The sequence below is a fragment of the Heterodontus francisci genome, chromosome 5, assembly GCF_036365525.1.
Source record: "Heterodontus francisci isolate sHetFra1 chromosome 5, sHetFra1.hap1, whole genome shotgun sequence".
In the NCBI taxonomy this organism is placed as follows: domain Eukaryota; kingdom Metazoa; phylum Chordata; class Chondrichthyes; order Heterodontiformes; family Heterodontidae; genus Heterodontus; species Heterodontus francisci.
The window spans coordinates 55,520,853-55,540,394 of record NC_090375.1 but is presented as its reverse complement, the minus strand read 5'-3'; the positions used below and the strand labels follow the sequence as shown (position 1 = coordinate 55,540,394).

Below are 19,542 nucleotides of genomic sequence, written 5' to 3'. Positions count from 1 at the left end.
CAGGTATAGCATTGGCGAGATATAGAGTAAACTTTCCTCTACATTGACCAAACACTTTCTTTCACACCTTGTACAGCACAGCTTAGATACAAAGCAAAATTCTCTTTGCAACTGGACTCCCAAGGAGCTCTTCCACTTTTGCTCATCACACAATCATGACTGACCAGCCAGAAAGGAAACAGTAGCATGGGTGGGCTGAAAGCCGACTGCAGTAAATTGAAAACAACATATCGAAGTACTGCATTACACATTTTCAGATGTCTCACTGTGTTTTGTGGCCAATTAATTGCTTTTGAAGTGTAGCCATTGTTAAGTAGGCAAATATGCAGCCAATGCATCCACAAGATCCAACAAACACCATAGGACTTATTAGACAAAAAATAGCTACGGTCCATCTAGTTTCCCTTCTACCATTCTGGTGGTTGCATGATACAATGATAATGGAGTCCTTGACTAATCATTGAAACACATAAGATCCTGACAGGGACTTGACAGGGTGGAAGTTGAAAGAATGTTTTCTCTTGTGACAGAGACAGAAACTAGGGGGCACAGTTTAACAATAAGGGGTCTCCCATTTAAGATAGAGTTGAGGAGAAATTTTTTCTCTAGAGGCTCGTGAGTCTGTGGAACTCTCTTCCCCAAAGAGCGGTGGAGGCAGGGTCATTGAATGTTTTTAAGGCCAAGGTAGAAAGATTCTTGACAAACCAGGGAGTCAAAGGGTATTGGGGGTCAGCAGGAAAGTGGAATTGAATCCACAAACAGATCAGCTATGATCTTATAGAATGGCGGAGCAGGCTCAAGGGCCCGAATAGCCTACTCCTGCTCCTAGTACATATGTTCATATGTTTATATGTATCTCTGTCTTGATAGAGGTATTCAAGATCATGAGGGGTCTAGACAGCGTAGATATAGAGAAATGGTTCCCATTGGCAGAAGGGCCGAGAACCAGAGAACACAGATTTAAAGTAATTGGCAAAAGTACCAAAGGCGACATGAGGAAAAGCTTTTTTTATGCAGTGAATAGTTATGATCTGTATTGTCCAAAAGAGTGGCGGAGGCAAATTCAATTGTGGCTTTCAAAAGGGAATGGGATAAGCACCTGAAAGGGCTAGGGAGTGAGACTAGCCAAATTGCCCTTGCAGAGAGCCTCCATGGGATCAACAGGGTGAATGGTCTCTTTCTGTGCTGTAACCATTCCTTGATTCTAACAATTAGTCTGCAATAGATCCAGGCATGAGATGAGGAAAACCTTCAGTGTTTGAAAGTTTTGCAAACCATCTGTTTAAAGTCACCTAATTCTCTCAAACATACTACACTTACCATATTTCATATCTCCAATTACTAATACACTGTATCCCACAATATTATTTTCTGAAAGCAATCAATTTAATTCATATCTGAATGAATCAATATTTCCTGCTTCCACCATCTTCCTGGGGAGCCTGTTACATAGATTTGCCATTCACTCATTGCAATAATATTTCCACAAATTAGTTTTGAATTTCCACCTCCTGACCCCCCGCAAAACCACACCTTCAAATGCTCTTTCAGTGCCGCATTGAAGTGTCAGCCCTGGATCAGGTACTTAAATTCAGAGCAGAGTTGGTACCCACAACCATCTAACTCATAATCAAGTGTGCTACCAACTGAGCCAAGTTGACATTTATTCTTGAACATAACTGAATGGAGAGCTTTGTGGACATCACTGACTTGACATTCTGCAGGAATGATAACAGAACTTAACCTTTTAAGCCCTCAGGACTGGTTGCATTAAGTCTCCTATAGAGAGTCGTCATGGACTCAACAGTTTATATTTCCTTAAAATTAGAAGTTTGAGGGGTTTTCAAAATGAAGAAGTGATTCAACAGAGTAGATGCAGACAAACTATTTGCTCTGGTAGATGAATCTAAACATGGAGCACAATGTTAAAATTAGTGCTAAGCCAGTTACAGTGACATAAAGACTAATGAAAATCTGGAGGTCTCTCATCAAAAGTGTCTAGATGCTGCATCAATGATGCTGGATCAATTGAAGTTTTCAGGACTGAGATTGATACATATTTGTTGGGTAAAGGTATTGAGGAATATGGAGCAAAGGTAGGTAAATGAAGTTCAGGAAAGATAAGCTATGACCTAACTGAATGGGAGAACAGGCTCAAGTGGCTAGATGGCCTACTCCTGTTCCTATGCCCTTATTTCCTGAAACACAGCTTGAGCATCATATGAAATAGAGTTGGTTAATTTCCAAACAAAACTAAACAAAGAAAATATAATTAGTTGAGTAGATTTTTTTGTGTATAAATTTACAGCAAAAGAATCTGAAATAATGCTTGCACCAGATCTAGTCGCGACTTCAGTAAGATCAAGGACTGAGGTAAGTGGACCTTTGCTGAAGACTACTGGGGACCCCTGCACTACATCAAGGTTTGGCAGGATTGTCACCTTAATTGCAATTTATGAATCGTGTCTGCTACCAGCACAAGTTCACAAGGATTATTCAAGTAAGTGCAGACAAGCAGGGCTCAGTACTAGGTCCCTTGCTTTTTGTGATATATACCAATGATTAGGAATTTTGCAGGTATGATTAAGAAGTTTGCAGACAATACAAAAATTACTGTGTGTTTGATAACGAAGAAGAAAGCTGGAGAGTGCAGGAAGATATCAATGGACTGACGAGTCAGGTGGGCGGCAGAGAGGCAAATGGAGTTCAGTCTGGAGAAGTGTGAGGTAATGCATTTGGGGAAGGCTAAAAAGGCAAGGGAATACATCACAAAAGGTAGGATACTGAGGAATGTAGAGGAACAGAGGGACCTTGGACTGCATGTCCACAGATCCCTGAAGGTGGCTCGTCAGGTAGATAAGGTGGTCAAGATGGGATGCTTACCTTTATTAGCTGAGGCATAGAATATAAGAGCTGGGAGGTTAAGCTGGAGCTATATAAAACACTAGTTAGGGTTAGTGCTCGTGCTATAAATTTCTATGATTCTATGAAACAGAAGTGTGCACCTTCCAAAAAGGATAGCTGATTTATTAATTAATTAGACATCTGTTTGTCCTCTCTTCCTCTGAGTGCATTAACTAACTGCTGGGTATGTTCCATGTGCATTATGTATCCTGTTGCCTCACCTAGTTGCCACTACTCATGTAGGATCTGAGATAACCAATGTGACTGAACCATGGGGGAGGGATCTCAGAGCCGAGTCCTATCCTGTCCACACCCACCATAGACCTTGCATGCACTTCCAACTAATATTGGTGGGTGGGACCCCAACCTTATCTAACCTAGAGACAACTGCCACCCAAATTGAGATCAGTTAACTTAACAGAGACCTTCCTTGGTTATATGGATCAGCTATTCAGTGGCTAAACTCTCTCAGCTATTAAGGGAGCTTGAGGAGGCATCTCTTAATTGTTAAGTGACAATTAAATGTTTGTTTCTGACTGCTAGTTTTGCATTATGGTCTAAAAAATGGGTTGACACTGGCCAAAATTTGGGAGTATCATTGTCAGCAAATAAAGTCAATGTTCACCCATCATCCTGGATTGACTGAGGTCAGTTACAGAGGTGGGTGTAAGAAGTTGTTTTGTGAGAAACAAGTAAGAGTTAGGCTGGTCTTTTCCCCTTCCTGACTCAATATTGTAATACAGTACAACTGATTAGATTGCCTCACCTGTCAATGTCATCAAATACTCCATATCCTGTTTTCTTATCATTCTCCCAATGCCCCACATACTTAAAGGGAAGATTTTCCAAACTAGGGCTGTGTAGAATTCCAAATCCATGCCGTTGATTGTCTTGGAAGTAACCTTTGTAAGTCATGCCATTTCCGTACCTAGGAACAAATTGGTTTTATTTATGTTTTCAGACTGAGCTGCGTAGTATTAGGTGGAACAGCCCATGAAGCACTCAGGTTCAATCCATAGTCTGTGCTGAGTTTAACTCAGCCAAGATGATGTCAGGAGGCTTTGGAATCCCAGCCAGGGTTACTGTTCCTGATCAGTATCCAGTGATCCCTGCCAGAAATTGAGAGAGAGATCAGGAAAAGCTAGGAGCAGCCCAGCTGCAAATGGCAGAATAAAATGATGCAATAACTGGCTATGCCAGTCAACATCTAGGCTTACCCTTGACAAGCCACTTGCATTGGGCATCAGAGAACTGTCAGCATTTGTACAACTGTAACTCAGCATGACTGTCTTCTGGATAGGAGCAAGGATAAGAGGAAGGAGACAATGGGAACTGGAGGGGTGGCAGGGAAGAGAAAAAAGATTCCAGCACCCTTGGTCATTAAAAGTGCCCAATTGTAATGTTACCAGTTGGTAAGCTGGCAGGATATTTTGCCAAAAGCCCTTCCTCCAAGCTCCCACTTTGAAGTTTTATCCTTTGCTACAGCCCCAACTGAAAACACTCCCTCCCCTACCAGCTGGGATGGTAGCTAGGGCTCTTAACTCCACCCAACAATTGTTTGAGTAGCGTCATCTGGTACATGGAATACCAGTGCATCTGTACAATTCGCACCAGAAGGCTAGGACAATCAAATGAAATGTCATAGCCAGCCAGTTGGTCTAAAGAAAGTGCAACCTGGCAGTCAATATGATGGTTGCAGCAGAAGTCTCCCAGGAAGACAGTGGAAATGCTTTAGAGAGGTCCTCAAAGCATCCCTGCAGAGATCAAACATCCCTGTTGACTTGTGGGAGTCCCTAGCTCGTGACGGTCCTAGATGGAGAAAGCCCATTCGGGAAGGCATCGTAAACCTCAAGGCCTTCGTCAGGAACATGCAGAGGTGAAGTCGAGGCGTCGGAGGGAGTTCACACACCTCCAAACTACTCATCTCCCTGGCCCTTCCAGCACCACCTGCCCCTCATGTGGCAGAGCCTGCAGATCATGCAGTGAACTTATCAGCCATCTCAGAACACATTGTACCGTCGTGGAAGCAAGTCATCCTCAATCCCGAGGGAGTGCCTAAGAAGACAGTGACCACTGTAGGCCACAATTAATCAGGATCAAATTACAGACAATGTCAGCACAATACATTGTGACAATTAAACAACAGGGTAAGGTGGCTCCACAAATATCCCCATCCACAATAACTGGGGAGCCCAGGACATTGGTGCAAATGATAAGGCTGAAACATTTGCAACAATCTTCAGCCAGAAGTGCCGAGTGGATGATCCATCTCGGCCTCCTCCTGAAGTCCCCAGTATCACAGATGCCAGTCTTCAGCAATTTGATTCACTCCGCGTGATATCAAGAAACAACTGAAGGCACTGGATACTGCAAAGGCTATGGGCCCTGACAACATTCCAGCAATAGTACTGAAGACCTGTGCTCCAGAACTTGCCGCACCCCTAGCCAAGCTGTTCCAGGATAGCTACAATTGTGGCATCTACCCGGCAATGTGGAAAATTGCCCAGGTATGTCCTGGACACAAAAAGCAGGACAAATCCAACCTGGCCAATTACTACCCCATCAGTCTACTCTCGATCATCAGTAAAGTGATGGAATGTGTCATTAACAGTGCAATAACCTGCTCAAAGACGCTCAGTTTGGGTTCCGCCAGGGCCACTCAGCTCCTTACAGCCTTGGTATAATCATGGACAAAAGAGCTGAACTCCAGAGTTGAGGTGAGAGTGACTGCCCTTGACAACAAGGCAGCATTCGACCAAGTGTGGCATCAAGGAACCCTAGCAAAACTGGAGTCAATGGGAATCATGGGGAAAACGCTCCACTGGTTGGAGTCATATTCACTGCAAAGGAAGATAGTTGTGGTTGTTGGAAGTCAATCATCTGAGCTCCAGAACATCACTGTAGGAGTTCCTCAGGGTAGCGTCCTAGGCCCAACCATCTTCAGCTGTTTCATCAATGAACTTCCTTCAAGCATAAGGTCAGAAGTGGGGATGTTAGCTGATGATTCAGCACCATCCCTGACTCCTCAGACACTGAAGCAGTCCGTGTAGAAATGCAGCAAGACCTGGACAATATCCAGGCTTGGGCTGATAAGTGGCAAGTAATATTCGCACCACACAAGTGCCAGGCAATGACCATCTCCAACAAGAGAGAATCTAACCATCTCCCCTTGACATTCAATGGTATTACCATCACTGAATCACCCATTATGAACGTCCTGGGGGTTACCATTGACCAGAAACTGAACTGGAGTAGCCATGTAAATACCATGGTTACAAGAACAGGTCAGACGCTAGGAATCCTGCAGCGAGTAACTCACCTCCTGACTCCCCAAAGCCTGTCCATCATCTACAAGGCACAAGTCAGGAGTGTCATGGAATACTCTCCACTTGCCTGGATGGGTGTAGCTCCAACAACACTATCCAGGACAAAGCAGCTCACTTGATCGGCACCCCATCCACAAACATTCACTCCCTCCACCACCGACGAACAGTGGCAGCAGTGTGTACCATCTACGCACTGCAGCAACACACCAAGGCTCCTTAGACAGCACTTTCCAAACCCACGACCTCTACTACCTAGAAGGACAAGGGCAGCAAATACACGGGAACACCACCACCTGCAAGTTCCCCTCCAAGCCACACACCATCCTGACTTGGAACTATATTGCTATTTCTTCACTTTCGCTGGGTCAAAATCCTGGAACTCCCTTCCTAACAGCACTGTAGGTGTACCTACCTCACATGGACTGCAGCAGATCAAGAAGGCAGCTCACCACCACCTTCTCAAGGGAAATTAGGGATGGGCAATAAATGGTGGCCTAGCCAGCGATGCCCAAATCCCATGAGTGAATTTTTAAAATTACAATCGTATTTTCACACTAATCCTATACAGTTGAAGTGCTGACAAACAAAATTTCTTCTATAGGTGTGCTGTATTAGCTGGAAGCACAAGTTCATAAAATTATTCCTGTAATCTTAACTAAACCAGTTAACAACACATACAGGAAAAAATTCTTCACAAAGAATGGAAGTGGAACGATGTTTAGAGATAATTGTAGAAAAGGAATTTGTTAAACAAAAATAGCAGACTAATGGTGGATAAGTCACTGGGCTGGCAGAGAGGAGATAGTAGAGGCACTGACCACAATTTATCAATCCTCCTTGAATATGGCAATCATGCCAGTGGGTGGAAGGTAGCCAATGTAAGATCTCTGTTCAAGAAGGGAGAGAAAGACAGACTAGTGAGTTTTTTTAAATTAATTTCATGGGATGTGGGCATTGCTGGCAAGGCCAGCATTTGTTGCCCATCCCTAATTGACCTTGAGAAGGTGGTGGTGAGCTGCCTTCTTGAATCGTTACAGTCCCTCTGTTGTTGGTACACCCACAGTGCTGTTAGGGAGGAAGGTCCAGGATTTTGATCCAGTGACAGTGAAGGAGCAGCGATATAGTTCCAAGTCAGGATGGTGTGTGATTTGGAGGAGAACTTGTAGATGGTGATGTTCCCGTGCGTCTGCTGTCCTTGTCTTTCTAGCTGGAAGAGGTTGCAGGTTTGGAAGGTGCTGTCGAAGGAGACAGGTGAGTTGCTGCAGCACATCTTGTATATGACACACACTGCTGTCACTGTGCACCACTGGTGTAGGTAGTGAATGTCAAAGGTTGTGGGTGGGGTGCCAATCAAGCAGGCTTCTTTGTCCTGGAAAGTGTTGAGCTTTCTGAGTGTTATTGGAACCGCACTCATCCAGGCAAGTGGAGAGTATTCCATCACACTCCTGTCTTGTGCCTTGTGGACAGGCTTTGGGGAGTCAGGAGGAGAGTTACTCGCTTCAGAATTCCCAGCCTCCGACCTTTATAAACTGGTTAGTTTAACATCAGTTGTGGGCAAATTTTTAACATCCATAATGAGGGATAAAATTAGTGCTTAATTTGAATTAATCAAGGACAGATAGTATGAATCTTCTGGGAGCTGAGTCACTAAAGCAGAACCTTCTAGTTTCACAGCCCGAGAGCTGACCATGTGAAATCAATGATCAGATGTACTTACTCACAGATGCCATAGCCATTCATCTTCCCCCTTTTCCAGTGGCACTTATAACAGTCAAAGATCTCAGGCCCTCCAGGAGTAACATATACACCAAAGCTGAAACAAAGCACAAGTTGTTACTAGTACTACTAGAGATCAGTGCTATTCTCAATTTACCCAGGGCCCCTCCTGCTTCCATCCACCTATGACCATCAGCAGCCTTGCTGTGCCTCTGTTCAAAGCTGCATGATGGTGACCAAGCCAGATTCAATGCTGTTCTCTCTCCTTTTCTTGTGCTTTTGCTAAAGGAATGCTATGAAGAGGCCAGACTATCTCAGCCTTGTGCTCAGCCGGTTAGAAAGGACACCTAGAGGGCAGAGGCTTCAGAACATTCATGATGGTGAAATTAATGCGGAATGCTTAGGTTTATTATGTAGACTCCAGCTTCTTTCCACCCCTTCAAGCAGCACAACAACATTCAGGCCAGCTCCATTTCAAGCCATTTAAAAATGTGTTCTATTGTTCAGCGTGAGGGCCACTCTTCTAAATGCTGCCTTAAGCAAATAGCAACAACTTACATTGAAAGCACCTATAACATGGCAAAGATGTCTCAAGAGACTTCACATGAGCATAATCAAACAAAATTGAGAGCCAAAGGGGGGAGATATTGAATGGGTGACTAAAAGTTTGATCAAAGAGAGAGATTTCAAAAGAGGGTTTCAGAAGGAGGATGCCCACAGTGGCAGGCACCCTTGGAAAAGTGGTTATAGTCCACCCTGAATATTGAGCTGACCTTGATCTCATGTGCAATAGTCAATTAGGTACTGATCTTACAACTAAAAGAAGCTGTTTTCTTGCAATTGAACTCTAACTGACCAGACTCCCTTCAATTTGGATCTTCAAAAGACATCAGACACAGCAGATCTCCCTCATCAATTTGAGCTGGATTTTAGCCCCACTCAAGAGTTAAATGGCTGTCTCCATTTACTTCGCCAACCAAGCCCTTCACCCTTAGTCAAAGAAATGACAAATATTTCACAGTTGAAAAAGTTACACTTTACACAACAACTTGCACTTGTACAATATCTCTAACATAGTAAAACATCCCAAGGCACTTCACAAGAGGATAATCAGACAAAAGTTGACAATGAGCTACATAAGGAGATATTAGGACAGATGACCAAAAGCTTGGTCAAAGAGTTAGGTTTTTAAGGAGCGTCTTGAAGGATAAGAGAGAGGTAGAGAGGCGGAGAGGTTTAGGGAGGGAATTCCAGAGCTTAGGCAGCTGAAAACATGCCAACCAATGGTGGAGCAATGAAAATAGCGGATGTGCAAAAGGCCAGAATTAGAGAAGTGCAGATGGTTGTGGGCTGGAGGAGGTTACATAGAAAGCAAGGGGCAAGGCAATGGAGACATTTAAAAACAAGGATGAGAATTTTAAAATTGAGGTGTTGCCGGACTGGGAGTCAAGTGTAGGTCAGCAAGCACACAGGTGGGTAAACAAGACGTGGTGCAAGCTGGGATACGGGCAGCAGAGTTTTTGATGAGTTCAAGTTTTTGCAGAGTGGGAGATGGGAGGACAGCCAAGAGAGCATTGGAACAGTCAAGCCTAGAAGAGAGTTTCAGTACCAGATGCTGAAGCAGGGGTGGAGTCAGGCAATGTTATGGAGGTGGAAGCAGGTGGTCTTGACATTTCTTACCCATGTTCCTGACCTTCTTCATAAGTTCCAGCGTAATTTCGTCCATCTGGCCACTTCATGATTCCACTAAAGTAATGAAAATACCGGTTACGAATTGACTGCCACCATCTGCGACTTTAGTCCCAGAAAATTCAAGATGGTGGTAAAGTTGGAATGAAGGGGGTGATTCCACAATCAGGCTCACCTGGTGATAAACAGCATTGGCAGGGAGTGCAGATCAGAAACTCGTGAGTCCACAACCCACAGCTTCTACCCATCAGGGGTTATGGGCACATGGTCTGCTGACTTGCATACCCTGGGAATGAAAGCTCCTCACTGAGAGGGATTGCTCACAGAAATAAGGCGTTATCATTTTACCCATTCTCTTCACAGAATCTTACTGCACAGAAGGCACCTTTCAGCCATCGTGCCTATGCTTGCTCTTGGAAAGACTTTCCCAATTAGTTTCCTATTAGCCCGACAAATGTTTTCCTTTTCAAGTACATATCCAATTGTCTTTTGTAAGTTACCACTGAACCTGCATTTCAGCAGTTATTTCCACCTTCTGCACCTCCTCCACAATCTTGCCAACCTTCCTCAAGTAAGGCAACCAAACTGGACAATGTTCCAACTGTAGCTTAACTAAGAGTTTGTTGAAGTTTAGTGCTACTTCTTTGCTTTTGCACTCCATAGCCATATTTATAAAATATTGCAACATAATATATAAACTTGTAAACAAAGCTGCAAGATTATTTATGCCATTGTTTTTTTTTCACATTATTCAACAGTATATTTATCTATCCACCTGGATTGGTCAATTCTGGAGTTAGGAACATTAGCAAAATGTGGTCAGCAGGTGTAGGATAGTCAGTTCCAAAGGCCAGTTTTTCAACCAAATCAGGACTGAGAACACTGACTTCACCGGATCATTCCATAAAGCTGGTGGGATCAAGATATTTTCCTCAAACTGTGATCAAAAATGCATTACACCAGACAAGATTATAAGGTACGGGCACACAAACAGACCTAGAGGCAATACAATGCGACAGAAAGGGTGGAATCTTAATTAACCACCAAGAAACTTTGCAGATAGTTTACTGAGTTAGGCAAAAGATTTAAAAAGAAGCAAAACACCAGAAGAACCGTAATACAATAAGCACCAATGCTACAGCTCCTCTCACTGCTCCCTACAGCTGATCAATGATCCTCTCACTGCCCCCTACAGCTGATCAATGCTCCTCTCTCATTGCTCCCTACAGCTGATCAATGCTCCTCTCTCATTGCCCCCTACCGCTGATCAATGATCCTCTCTCATTGCCCCCTACAGCTGATCAATGATCCTCTCACTGCCCCCTACAGCTGATCAATGCTCCTCTCTCATTGCCCCCTACAACTGATCAATGATCCTCTCACTGCCCTCTACAGCTGATCAATGCTCCTCTCTCATTGCCCCCTACAGCTGATCAATGATCCTCTCACTGCCCTCTACAGCTGATCAATGATCCTCTCTCACTGCTCCCTACAGCTGATCAATGCTCCTCTCACTGCCCTCTACAGCTGATAAATGCTCCTCTCTCATTGCCCCCTACAGCTGATCAATGATCCTCTCACTGCCCCCTACAGCTGATCAATGCTCCTCTCTCACTGCTCCCTACAGCTGATCAACGCTCCTCTCTCATTGCCCCCTACCGCTGATCAATGCTCCTCTCTCATTGCCCCCTACAGCTGATCAATGATCCTCTCACTGCCCCCTACAGCTGATCAATGCTCCTCTTTCATTGCTCCCTACAACTGATCAATGCTCCTCTCACTGCCCTCTACAGCTGATAAATGCTCCTCTCTCATTGCCCCCTACAGCTGATCAATGATCCTCTCACTGCCCCCTACAGCTGATCAATGCTCCTCTCTCACTGCTCCCTACAGCTGATCAATGCTCCTCTCTCATTGCCCCCTACCGCTGATCAATGCTCCTCTCTCATTGCCCCCTACAGCTGATCAATGATCCTCTCACTGCCCCCTACAGCTGATCAATGCTCCTCTCTCATTGCCCCCTACAACTGATCAATGATCCTCTCACTGCCCTCTACAGCTGATCAATGCTCCTCTCTCATTGCCCCCTACAGCTGATCAATGATCCTCTCACTGCCCTCTACAGCTGATCAATGATCCTCTCTCACTGCTCCCTACAGCTGATCAATGCTCCTCTCTCATTCTCCCTGCACTATTTCACTGCTGCCATTTCTCAGAATTCAATGCAAAAGCTATTCATGGGAGTATATATGAAAAAGGTTTCATTGTACATACATAAATCACTATCTGGAACAGACAATAGGCAGTCCAGCTTCATTTTGCTCAGACATATTAGAAACATAGAAAATAGGAGCAGGAGTAGGCCATTCAGCCCTTCGAGATGCTACGCCGTTCTATACGATCAATGCTGATCATCCAAACTCAGTACCCCGTTCCCGCTTTCTCCCCATATCCCTTGATCCCTTTAGCCCTAAGAAATATATCTACCACTTTCTTGAATATATTTAATGACTTGGCCTCAACTGCTTTCCGTGATAGAGAATTCCACAGGTTCACCACTCTCTGGGTGAAGAAATCTCTCCTCATCTCAGTCCTAAATGGCTTACTCCTTATCCTTAGACTGTGACCCTTGGTCCTGGACTCCCCCGCCAATGGAACATCCTTCCCTACATCTAGCCTGTTTAGTCCTGTTGGAATTTTGTAGGTTTCTATGAGATCCCCTCTCATTCTTCTAAACTCCAGCAAATACAAGCCCAATTGACCCAATCTCTCTTCATACGTCAGTCCTGCCATCCCAGGAATCAGTCTGGTGAACCTTCATTGCACTCCCTTCATAGCACAATATTACACCACGATAAAATTTCCAAGCAATTTCAAGTATAAATTCTAGTTTGGTACTTCACAGTTAGGCCTTGTTGAAAGGGCTAATAAATTCTAAACAAACATATACCTGCCCTGGGGTTTCCCCCGATCCCAGTCTCCCTCATAAACTGCATCCTTAAATCGAGGGTTGTTGATAAAAGTGTAGGAAGCAAAACGACAAGTAGGCATATTGCATGAATTCTCAGTGCCTTCTTCGCCCCACAAAGGGAAATCTAACTTGCCATCTAAGTGCTGTCGAATGGCTTGGTTCAGTTTCCAAAACCACACCATCTGTGAATCACAAGAACAGAAAGCGATAGGGTGAATATGCTAGAAGGATCTGCATTTATATTGTACTGTTCACAACCTCAGGAAATCCCAAAGCACTTTACAGCGAAGTACTTTTTGAGTTGCAATCGCTGTTGTAATGTAGACAAATAGCAGTCAGTTAGTGTCCAGCAATATCGCACAAACAGCCAATGAGGTCGATAACTGGATAGCCTGCTTTCGGTAATGTTCTTGAATATAAATGTTAGGCAGGGCATCAGAAGAACTGTCCTACTCTTCTTCGAATAATGCCATACGATCATTTACATCCACCTGAGAAGGTGGACAGGGCCTCAGTCGAACATTTCATCCAAAAGACAGCACCTTCACAGCACAGCACCCCTCAGTACTGCATTAACGTCTCAGCCTAGAATTTGCACTCTAATCCCTTTAATGGGGCTTCACTCTGCAACCTTCCAACTCAAAAGACAAGGGGGCTACCACTGATCCAGGAATGACCCAGTAAGTATTGTAGAATGTTTCAGAAATTGGCCTGGATGGAAAGCTATGAAATGCTGCTGACATCTCACATTTGCGTGATTGAATCAAATGCATTTTTAGTTATTCTGGGTGCATTAAAGCACAGTAAATGGGCAGGAGGAGTTTACAATGGGTGTTAGGCAGCACTTACACATGATGCCAGCATTGGATTGCCATGAGGGTAAGTCTCAGGTGGGAGGCCAAACGATTGAGAGGGCTGGACGTCCAATACTGCCAGCGAGAGGCCTAGTCCAATTAGGGGGCTTGGCCTCATTAACGTGTCACTCCAGAGCTGCAAGCCCCAAACTGGCATCCCCACTGCAGCTCTGCGGCTCCAGGCTGGCATGGATAACGACTCAACTGATAGACAGGTAGGTAAGTCCAGGGGTCATAGTCCTGCTTCTCCAGGCCCCACAAAAATAAGTTACTTATCTCCTTAGGACCTCTTACGCTTCACCCCCTAATTCAACTGGATGGAGCATGCATGGCACATACTGTCCAGTTTTAATGCCACTAGATCCCTTTTCTGTCTGGTGGAGAGTGTTAAAATTAACCCTAGGGTGAAGCTCCCTCTATTCAAAGCAATGTTCTGGGAAGAATTCCTATGTTCACTGTCTCCAAAAGTGTTCTAAAAGAATGAATTTAGGATTTCACTAAAAATAGCAAAGAAAAAAACTTGCTTTTTATTTCATACTCAGAATGTCCCAAAGCACTTCACAGCTAAAGAATTACTTTTATAGAGTAATCACTGTTGTTACATTGTCATCCAGTTTGATCACATTCACACTTCACAAACAACAATGAGATAAATGACCAGTTAATCTGCTTTTGGTAGGGAGGTAAATACCATTCAGGACACAGAAAAGCTCTTGACATTCTGAAATAGTGCCTTGGGATCTTGGACAAAGCAGAGAGCGCCTTGGTTTGACATTTGATCGAAAGCATAGCACCTCTACCAATGAAGCAATCCCTTATAATTGTACTGCACTATTAGTGTACATCATGTTCTCAAGTCCTTGAGTGGGGCTTGATCCTTCAGCCTTCTGACTCAGAGGCCAGAAGGATGCCGAATTAGTCAAAGTGGCAACAGTGAGCTAATGCATAGCATGTTGTCGCTAACATACAACCAGAAGAAGTCTTCCTCCAGCATGGGTTCACTCCAAGCTCAGAATCACCAGTGAGCTTTCAATTCCCACACAGCTATCTGAAATGAAAGTTTGGAGCCAATTATGGATCATTTTGAGATGTAATCTTAGGCCAAAGAATAACTACATTCAGAGTTGCAAAATACATTTCACAAAAGACCCTACAGCAGTCAGAATGTTGGGCATTCATTCCATCGGACTAAACTGCATTGGAACTCAGATCACAGGGATGATGAAGTCTCATCAATCCCCATGCGCTTTTGACAAGAATCCAAATTCTTTGCTCACCTTATCCTGGGAATCCTGCAGGATGAATATAAATTCTTCCTCTGGGACAATGATCTTCAATTGATTTCTGAACAAAATAGAAATACATTTTGTTGATATGGTGTTCAGGGAGGGACTCCAAGCGTCTGAGTGGAAAAGACTTTAGGAGCTACTGGCTAAACAGTTACACCCTGTGATATGTCATGGAAAACCATGGGCCATGATTGGCTCAGTTAGGAAGAAATTTCCAGAGTTTTCACTAAAATTGGTCAGGTGCTCGCTTTGGATCAGTGCTGACACTTGTCATTACAAAAGGCTTTAAGGAAAATAACCAATACAGGAGCTATACCAAAGGCGGGGTGGTGGTGGGGGCATGGAGGAGGAGATGAAGCAATGTTATTGGCTTAACTTTAACCAAGATAGACAACACAATTCTACTGAATGATTCACCCAGAGTGCTGCAGGACATCAGTGGACCACTACATATCACTGGATAATTATCAACTCCCATTACTGCTCACAAGCTAGAGAGAAGACAGCCTGAAGGTGGATGGCTTTTGCTTCTGCATTAATTCCATCCCTATTTACTCCCAATTCCCAGGGTCTTCCAGAACACAATTCTAATAAGCCCACAATTGCTTTAGAAATGGAAGTTTGCTGATGACCTTGCATTGAGTAACACTGCCCCAAAGGAGGGATCTCTTCTCTCGATTGTCAGGTAAGATGTTCCACCCTGACATAACCGGATTCCTGGTAGCACAGCTCATAACAGATGTCAGTTACTACTGGAAGGTCAAGTAGCTCTGATGATTAATAATTAAGTGCCTTAAGAAACTAACCATACTTGCATTACTTGTTCAGTGGAGCTCCACCAAGAACTGTAGCCTCCTGTCCTGCGAAGTTACTTCATCTCCAACTACACAACACTCCCCCAGAACTGCAGTGATGGGTCAGGTTAACTTCTAAATTCAAGTCCTTGAGTCGGCCTCAAATCCACAATCTTCTAGCAAGAGTAAACATGCAGAGATACTCTTGCCAGTTCCACACAGAATGAAGTAAAAAAATTTGGATGCTTGACCCAAGGAGTTTTATACAATTTACATAAATTATTCAGTAACTCCATGAAGGCTTCTGTAGAATGATATTGTTGTAATCTCGAGCGGCAGAGGTTATAGTGAAAAGTCCCTTTGATGCTATGACTCCATTTTGTCATCAACGAACCGCGTTTCCAGAATCTGCTAGCAACGGCATTCTGGAAAATGTCAATCAACCCAAATCTTCAAGGCACCTTCATGGTTAACAAAAGTGGCATAAAGATAGCAGTTTTGTTATCTGTGTAGTTCTGACCTTCTGGCAGATACATATATCAGTTTGATAACAATATCTTTACTTTCTCTATAAACACAAGGATTCAAGAGAGTTTTTTATTGTGTCCCAAGATCCATTATGAAACTTTCATCCTCTGATACCATTGAAACCAACTTATCTTTGGAATGCTGTGCTGGTGCAAGGCAATGAAAACTAAAAATGAAGTTTCCAGAATGCTGTACATGACGTAGAATGACTTTCAGTTGACGATTAAACATCAGGCCATTGTCACAGGAAAGTTAGAGTAGACCAGGGGGATAATCGCCCTACAACTGAGCACAGCAACTGCATCGCGAGGTCTCCTGTAGCCTTCACATCATTGTTGAGTTATCTGTGAATATCATTTCCTCTAATAGGTAAAAAAGGGAAAAAGTTGGAAATGATTTGAAAACAGGTGTGGGGGATTGTGATGCGTGATTAACCCACGCCCATTAATTCTTGCTGCCAGCAACGCACAAACTTTGTCTTGCCAACTCATTTACATGATTGCAGCATGCAGCCAGTGCTAGGTGTGCTTTTGAGTGCTTGCACACCTGAATTAGGTGGCACAAAATCTTGAAGCTGGCACAAGTTCAAGCTGGCCTGCTCTATTTAAAGCACCTAAAGCGAGCTAGCACCTTTCAAAGGGGAGGTGAATTTTGGCTTAAGCAGGTGCTGGAATTCATTGCAGAAGTGATGTAGACTTGGGAAAGAAGCAGGAACGGTTGAATATGGCAGAGAGCAGGCTCCAGGTTTCTCCAATGCCGCACTGGAAGCCTTGGCGCAGGAGGTGGACAGGAGGAGACGGACCCTCCTGGGGTTCAGGAGGCCCTCCAAACAAACTCTGAAAAGGCAATAGGAGCAGAGAGCCATGCAGGTCGATGCCAGGCCTTGGGTGTAATGTCAAAAGAAATTCAATGATCTCACACAGGTGGTCAAGGTGAATGCATTTTCAAATGTCACATTCCACTATCTGCAACACTAGCCTCACATACTGCTCAAGTGCACCCCCCCAACAATCTCCATCAATCACAACTCACCCCCCATTCATAAATTCATCCCACCATTATACACTTAGCACCGCTGCAAGCCTCACACCCACAGATCACAGCTTGCACCGTTGGCCAGCTATTCAAGCATGATTATTCAAATACATTCCACCAGGCTCACTGACAAACTTCCCACTCTCTTGCAGGACAAGGTGGCACACAAGGTAGTAACAGCTAACCAGTATGAGACAGGCAAGGCTGTGTGTCCTCACCCCAATGAAGGTGACTGTGCTTGCTAAAATTGGAATGGCTATCACTGTGGCAATGGCCAGCTGCAAGTTGAAAGGATTGAAGATAATGGTATGTTCCCACCTAATGCTCCTCCTCACATCCCACTTCCCCTTCATCCCACAATCTCTTCTGATTTTCAAGCTGCAAAAGGTGTAAGCAGGCACCTCTTGCGTTCCCCCCTTTTCTCACTGCAACCCTATCCTTGTGCCTTTCTCCTTTCAGACAGAACTACCCAAGAACTGCCACCTGGCCAGGCTGTGTTGCAGGAGCATGAAGTGCAAGAGGAAGAAGAGTCTGATGATGAGTCAGAGTGTCATTTACGGCACAGAAGGAGGCCAATCGGCCCATCAAGTCCACGCCGGCTCTCCACAGAGCTATTAGTCAGTCTCACTTCCCAGCTCGATCCCCGTAGCCCTGCATGTTTATCTCCTTCAAGTAGCCATCCAATTTGCTTTTGAAGTCATTGATCGTCTCTACTTCCACCACCCTTGTGAACAGTGATTTCCAGGTCATTACCACCTGCTGTGTAAAAAAGTGCTTCCTCATATTCCCCCTGCATTTCTTGCCCAAAACTTTCAAGCTGTGTCCCCTAGTCTTGGATGATGATCAAAGATTGTCACTGAATGTCACACTCACAACCACAAGCTCAGATACTGGCACCACATATACTTTAAGAGGCTAGCTTAGAGGCTGGATCTGCAGGTGGCAAGTCACTGGGCACAAGTGGCCTGCAGCTCCCCAGAGGGCAAGGTCACACATGAGTTCTGCTGCAGGTTCAGATGAGGACTTTGATTGAGCGGCGTACAGGAAAAGGTTGAAAGACACAGACAATGAAATGCTTAGTGCATTGTTGGCATACCTGCCAGAAAGCTTGCTGTCACTGTCTAGGAGTTTGGAGGACTGGCACCAACTTGGAACAGGACTTTGCACAGAGCTTTTAGCTTTGTAGAGCTTGTTAAGAAGCTGATACTAGTGGCAGTGGCTCCATGCACCTGTTGTACTCCCTCAGGATGACAGCATTCGTCCTCCCACCATTGCCCTTTCTGTTGTCTGTCCACCAGCCAGCGCAGATTGCTGCTGCACGTGACCAGGTGATGCAGTCTGAAACCAGGCCTTCTAGTCAGAGCTGCTCGAGGTCGTCCTGCAAGGTCACCTGCAGTCTCTCTTACTGAAAGTCAGCTGCTTACCAGCAGCCATGTTGCAGCCACTGGGGTAGCACCTTGTAGGAGCACTAGGAAAGGCAAAGGCACATGGATGACATGCACTAAAAGAATGAACAAGAGCGATTAGCTGACTTTTGTATGGAATATTGGATGGTTTGAATTTCTAAAGTTAGTTTGGAATGTTTTTGTGTTGGCTTTTATTTCAGCATTGTTGCCATGAGGATGCTGTGATGGTCAGTAGCAGAGGGAAAGTAAGGCGTAGGACTGTTGTTGAATTGGGAACTGGGGTTGTGCCCACTGGCACCATTGTTAGATGAGTCGATCATGGCAGCCCAGCCAAAAAGGGGATGTGTTGGGTGCCTTCTCCGCTACTTGCTGTATAGTTGGTAGCAAGGGCTGTGCCCTCATGATGGTAAGGTTGTGCAGAATACAGCAGACCATGATTGTGCAGATGCATGTTGTGCAGGAAGCATAAGACCACGACAACTCATGGCTCACACTCTGATGAGTACTGCAGAGCTCCTTCAGAGCACAAGTGTTGCTTAAGAACCCCAACTGTCTGCTTGATGACGTCTTGTGTGACAGCATGGCTCTTGTTAAATGCTTGCTACCCACCTGTGTTTGGGATGCGCACCGGAGTCATGAGTAAGTGGCTAGACCTTGTTGCCCAGTAGCTACCTCCTGGTTTGATGTGGTGGCTCAGATACTACTGGTACAGCAGACTGGCACAGAACAAAGACATCATGACTGCTACCAGGATCAAGAATTTACCAATATGATCAGCTGAGCACGATCACACGCCAACTGCACATTGAGGGAGTGGAATCCTTTGCAACTGTAGTACATCTCTGTATTTAGATGCTGGCAACCGCAAAGTCACGTATGCAGCCAATGGCACTCTGCATCTTGGAGAAGCCCGCTATCCTAGCAAAGCCACAATCTGCCTACTTCTCTCTGGTCAGCAAGAACGCCTAGCATAGAGTGTCAGTCATCTCCCTTATAGAGCAGTGGACCCCAAACTGGGAGATGTTAGAGA

The 19,542-nt window shown here is 44.6% G+C and overlaps 1 protein-coding gene across 5 annotated transcripts in view; it reads right to left on the bottom strand.

The window, feature by feature from the left end:
- The window catches only part of LOC137369848 (ALS2 C-terminal-like protein), a 179,869-nt gene that overhangs the window by 62,956 nt on the left and 97,371 nt on the right, over positions 1-19,542 (bottom strand). For 4 of the 5 annotated variants that reach the window (XR_010975026.1, XR_010975027.1, XM_068031456.1 and 1 more), the window contains 5 exons: positions 14,738-14,804; positions 12,586-12,788; positions 9,627-9,692; positions 7,948-8,043; positions 3,671-3,832 (listed from right to left, as the gene is read on the bottom strand). Coding sequence is in view for 3 of the 5 variants with exons in the window: in XM_068031456.1 (XP_067887557.1) it covers positions 3,671-3,832; positions 7,948-8,043; positions 9,627-9,692; positions 12,586-12,788; positions 14,738-14,804 (594 nt within the window). In the remaining 2 variants the exon portion in view is untranslated. The remainder of the gene's footprint in view (positions 1-3,670; positions 3,833-7,947; positions 8,044-9,626; positions 9,693-12,585; positions 12,789-14,737; positions 14,805-19,542) is intronic. The other variant, XM_068031458.1, reaches the window with a different exon arrangement.